Here is a 5,396-nt window from a genome sequence, read left to right on the forward strand (position 1 = left end):
GAAATATTTTTATAAAATAAGAGAAGTCACTCGAATTACCTTTGCAAAAAGTGACCACAGTTTATCATGCAAATGAATATTTTTTGTAAAAATTCGTATCAGTAACCATTCCTGCATTATTTTCACGCTAGACTGATTGCTTTCCGAAAAAATAAAATCACATAACTGTTCCTGTAGTAGAGGAACAAATTCCTATAAAGTAATTATCTGTTAATTTTTTAATCGAAAAATAAAATTTAACAAGAACTTAATAATACTTTTTGAAGTTTCCACAGGTACTTAACGAGAACTTAGCGCTCACCTTACTCAGTACTGGTTCTAATATTAATAAAATTTGCATTATTCTGTGTTTTAATTTATGTAAAGGTGAATCTTTAAAATATCTCTTGGTTTTGTTCTTTATCAACTCATTGAGTACTGATTGTCCAAATGATGCTGCGCAATTACATTCTGGATTACTAATTATTCTATGTAACAATATAACTGCCTCTGCTCTAATTGCAGCATCATTATTATGATCCCTGTTAACAAATATTAATGTTCTATTAATTATTATTTACAAATTGCTTTGAATTTTAACAAGCAACACGTATTTAAAATAAATATTGATAAAAAGAAACGCTTACAACGTGAAAATATGCTTTGAATAATATTTATCTAATTGTTTCTCAATAAATAAATGAGCATAATTTTCAATTTTCTTGTCACGTCGGTGTACAGAACCATGAAGGAAACAATTCCCTAATACATTTTCTAATTTCATCAAATTGTGTATATCCAAATTTTTCATTTTAGAAAGCAATATCCTTTTAAATCTTGGTGTATTCTCCCCTTCGTTTAGTAATTTAACGACATACTGCAAAGCAAAATAGATCATAAGTGATTGATATTTCATAATTGATACGTAAATTTCGATATATATTTTAACTTACTCTTTTTGTGAATTGTATAGCATTAAGTAAAAATAAGAAATTGTTATTAATAATAACTTCCATAAGGTTCTCTATTGCTGTCCAAAAAATATTATTTCTTTTACTGTTGATGATGTACGTAAAGCTCAAGTTAATAATATATTCCAAAGTTTCTTTATCACTTGTATCGTTTATAATTTTACTATCATTTATTATTATTAGTATCTTTGCAATTTCAGAAACATTTTCTGGTGAGCCTACCTCAAGAAATTGTAACAAATTAGATAGTATTGTGGTAATAGGAATCCATGACGGTACTGGCGAATTTATAAGATATTGATGCAGAAGTTTTAAAAGAAGCAAATCATATTCTGATGCCATTTTTCCTTTTAAAATTTTTTCCTCATTGATATCGTTATGAATGTTCATCCGCGTATTCAATAAACGCTTTATATAAAAAGTTTTCGTAAGTGGCAAAGTCAATATATTCTGAGAGAGATATAAGGTGTGTAATCCATACAAATATTGTATATTTAGATTTTGCAAGTCATGTATCAAGTTTATACTTTCGTTTTGCAACTTTTCTGCATAAATGTTTACATCCTTTTTTGACATGAAAAAAGGAGCGTTAATAATATGTGAAGATACAATGGCCGTGTATCTCGTATAATTTTCATAAGACAGTTCTGTGGACATCTTTCTCATATTTTTAATTAAAAAATTGAAAGTGATGCGTATGTGTAACGATATAAAGTCCATCATGTTATTGTGAGACCCCATCGGAGAAAGATACAGTAAATACGATATAAATTCTACTACATTCATACTTAATATGACATCGGCATACGGTCGTGCGTTAATACCATTTAACGTATACAGCCAATTGTTTAATGCTTCTATGTCAGGGCACGTCTGGCATAAGAATATAAGATTTGCGTCGTATAACAAATATATCATTATTGCAAATGTCCTAGGATTTATCTCAGGACTAGCATCTTGATTCAAATATTTCGCACAAGTCTCTTTTATGAAAGTTATTACATCTTCTCTCGCTAATACTTTTTCCAACCATGTCGTAATAACGTTCCAAGGAACTGTTCCTCTCGTGAGACTTTCTCCAGAAGGAAATGTAGCTAAAACATTAGCGAGCAATGGTAGATTATTTATCTTTCGTACATAATTAGGGATTGCTCTCAAGAGTTCAGTTTGAGACGCAGTACGTAGAATGCGAGAATGCATGCTCAAATTTGTTTCCACTAAAAATTTTATGGCATTTAATTCAGTAGTTTGCCAATCAGAATGTTGACTCCCATGATGTGAAATTGTTCGTAACACATGTACTATATAAAATATTGCTACAGGCCCCCAGGCTACACAGCTAATCTTTTTAACAAATCTATTGAGCAAATCGCTTTTCTCCGCGTATTCGAGAAATTGCGAGAGCTCTTTCACAATTCCCGGACATTTTTCATCAGATTGGCATTCATAAAGAAAGTTATTATTCAGGACATGTATAAATAATTCGAGAAACTGATCATCAAACATGGTCTTGTCTAGTTTACAAACGTATGATACACCCCACTTTGCAATATGATTATTCTCATGCAGTAAGATTTTCTCCAAAATGCACTGCAACCATACGATGTTGAAGCAGTTGCAAGCTCTGTGCTCTTTGTTTATTTTTATTAAAGCAGCTGCATGAATTAAAGTTGGTGTTATTAAATGTTCTTTCTTCTCTTCTAACGCTTCGTAAAGTAAGAAAAATTTCTCCTTAATGTCATCTATTGATAAAGAGCTATCAGAATTACTACAAATAAATGGTGTAATTTCTGCTTTTGTCACATTCAATTGTGATTCAAAATTTAATATAACATTTGTACTCGTAGAACCGATTGCTTTTTTCATTACGTATAAAGCTTGTTTGCGATATTGTTGCAAGGGCGATCGTAATCCCTTTAGTATCAATAACCAGAATGTGTTGTTACAGTAAATATCACACTGTATATAATTCATTGAATTTGACGACGTAAAACATATGTCTGCCATAATACTTAGGCCAATGAGAGATTCCTTCAAATCATTTATTTCATATAGAAAATGGTTCCACAGAGGAAACACAATACACGAAGGAGTAAAAATTTCTACCAATTTAGGAAACATTAAAGCAAACTGTCTCCATTCACAGTCTTCCTTGAATTTTAGCCAGGACTTGATAATTTCCAAATATATGTGGCCAAAGCTTTCCAATGCCTTGCTATCCTTGTCAATAGAATGAAGTTGATACAAGCGTAAAAATTCTAAAAGATGTTCTAATATCTTCATATACATAATCCTAGAATTATTAGTTGCGATATACATGTCGTTTGAGTAAAGAAAATTCTGCAGATATTCTTTGATTGAACCAATATTATAGTAAAGTATCATCTGCAGATTGATTATGTCACACAAAAGTGAAATTTGTGAGATATTTCGTGAACAGTTTGGCGGAAAAATCATTTTTACACTAGGAAAGTTAACAGGTTCCTTCGCATTAACAGGTGTCAGATGCTTCTTATGCTTCTTATCGCACTTCTCGATGTTGCGAAACACAGATTGGTATTCATAACATAACAGCAATCGGCAGAACTCGAGTTTATCTACATCTAATTCTTCTTTAGTCATTTCATAATTGTAAGATTGTATCAAGTGATGTATGCTAATAGACTTGTTTATAGTTTGCAAAAGCGAAACGTTGACTGTCGAGAAACGTAAATAACGATTATGAAGATCCATCTTATTTGGATTTACTTCCTTCGATTGATTCTAATTATATAAAACTGTCGAAGAATACTGTTTAGTATTTCTTAAGCTTGTGACATACGATGTCGTGGTTGTTTTCTTGTTGGATTACTTGCGTTTTGGTAAATTATGATGCGTTATAATTTTTGTATAGTCAGTTAGATATAGCACGGTACGTAATTACGTGGTAAACTAGGTAACTAAGAACGCGAGTTGTGCCTGTTTTCACATTAGACGTGCATTTCGTTCCTCTTTCAATACTTAATAACGAATATAAATATAAAACGTTGACGTAGTCATAACTTTCCGCATTGTAAATTCCGCACTCTTCTGCATCTCTTCGGCTGACTTCTTACTCGATTTAATAATGTTATCATGGCCATCAACATTATATTTGCAGTACACATACCATGATGAAAACGACTGTAATGAGAAAATGGTGTTTTTTTTTCTCATCAAATTCTGAAATTACTTCTCTTTACTTTGCAGTACACGCACAGTATGCATCCGTGTTAATTTTTGGTTATACCGACCATGCCTGAGCACGCCATGACGCCGCGATTGTCGCGTAGGTGATGCGATATGCGATACCTAGATGACCTTAATGACCTAGGCTAGGCTAAGGCGGTATTCATCATTTCTCCGAACGATCTCACACTTAAGGCACAACAGACGGAATAAAGAATAACGATTTTAACTTGTCAGAAATCGGATACATCGGAATACACGGTTTCTGATAGGTTGAAATCATTATTTCTCATTTCTAATTTCTTAGTCCTGATATTGTGCGTAGCCCGGAGCCCCTAACGCATCCCGAACACGCACGAGTATTTCCGAACGGCTGGTTGGCATCGGTGTGTATATTTTCGAATCGAACGCAATCCATGTAATATTTTCCTATTCCCACCCCACCAACGTAGTCCTAACTCAACAACGGTAGACTGGGTAGACCATCAACCATGACGGCCTGACGCCAGACGGTAGCGCTGGATAACCGATAGCGCCATGCTCGGTATGCGTTAGCCTGCGTCAGTTTGCGTTACTCGCGCGTTTGGCGTTCCTCGTCACTGTTTCGTACTCGTAGTTTCTATCGTTCTCCACCTTGGCGAGTTTCACGGCGTCGGCGTCGGCGTCGGTTACGACGAAAATTCGAGACAAGACGTCAGACATCTCGTTATTTTTGCAAGACAGCTGAAAACTAAAGAGGTAAACTCAACGTTATTAAGAAATTTTGTGTCTTTTATATGGCTATAGCTAGTTGTGTCTTGTAACCGGCTATAGCTAGTACGTGCTGCTGTGTATGTGTGCGCGCGCGCGCGTGTGTGTGAGAGAGAGAGAGAGAGAGAGAGAGAGTGTGCGCGCGCGAACGAGACAAGGGAAAACGACAACGGCGTCCATCAGCGCGTCTCCGAGGGGGTGAGTTCCTTGCATATTTATTTTCGCTTTCGTACTTGCGAACGCGATTCATCAATAAGTTCGCGTTGTACGTTATTGCTATTATTATTAGTGCGAGAGACAAGTTCGAGATCGATCAATGAAATTGAAAAAAATACTTGGCAATTCGCTGATCACGATCTTACTAATATGTGTATAATTCTTTTGTTCAATCTCACGAATCAATTTTCGCGAGTGTTATTCCCTATGAAAAGAAGAATGATTTGATCTCGCGGCCAGTTACTCTGTATAGTCAGTTCGCGCGTACTTTCT

General features: G+C 34.6%; 2 protein-coding genes across 4 annotated transcripts in view; one reads left to right on the forward strand and one right to left on the reverse strand.

Annotated features, from left to right (window-relative positions):
- Positions 1-4,232, reverse strand: part of LOC108751481 — a 6,735-nt gene extending 2,503 nt beyond the window's left edge. For both annotated transcript variants that reach the window (XM_018491719.1, XM_018491723.1), the window contains exons 1-4: positions 933-4,232; positions 627-856; positions 302-521; positions 40-192 (exon numbers count right to left, since the gene is read on the reverse strand). In XM_018491719.1, the coding sequence (XP_018347221.1) occupies positions 40-192; positions 302-521; positions 627-856; positions 933-3,683 (3,354 nt within the window). In that variant the 5' untranslated portion in view covers positions 3,684-4,232. The remainder of the gene's footprint in view (positions 1-39; positions 193-301; positions 522-626; positions 857-932) is intronic.
- A 376-nt stretch (positions 4,233-4,608) lies between these two features.
- The window catches only part of LOC108751548 (neurotactin), a 10,597-nt gene continuing 9,809 nt past the window's right edge, over positions 4,609-5,396 (forward strand). The window contains exon 1 of one of the 2 annotated variants that reach the window (XM_018491786.1): positions 4,609-4,895. The gene's annotated coding sequence lies outside the window, so the exon portion shown is untranslated. The other variant, XM_018491792.1, reaches the window with a different exon arrangement.

This window comes from Trachymyrmex septentrionalis, unplaced genomic scaffold (assembly GCF_001594115.1).
Source record: "Trachymyrmex septentrionalis isolate Tsep2-gDNA-1 unplaced genomic scaffold, Tsep1.0 scaffold112, whole genome shotgun sequence".
NCBI classification, from domain to species: Eukaryota; Metazoa; Arthropoda; class Insecta; order Hymenoptera; family Formicidae; genus Trachymyrmex; species Trachymyrmex septentrionalis.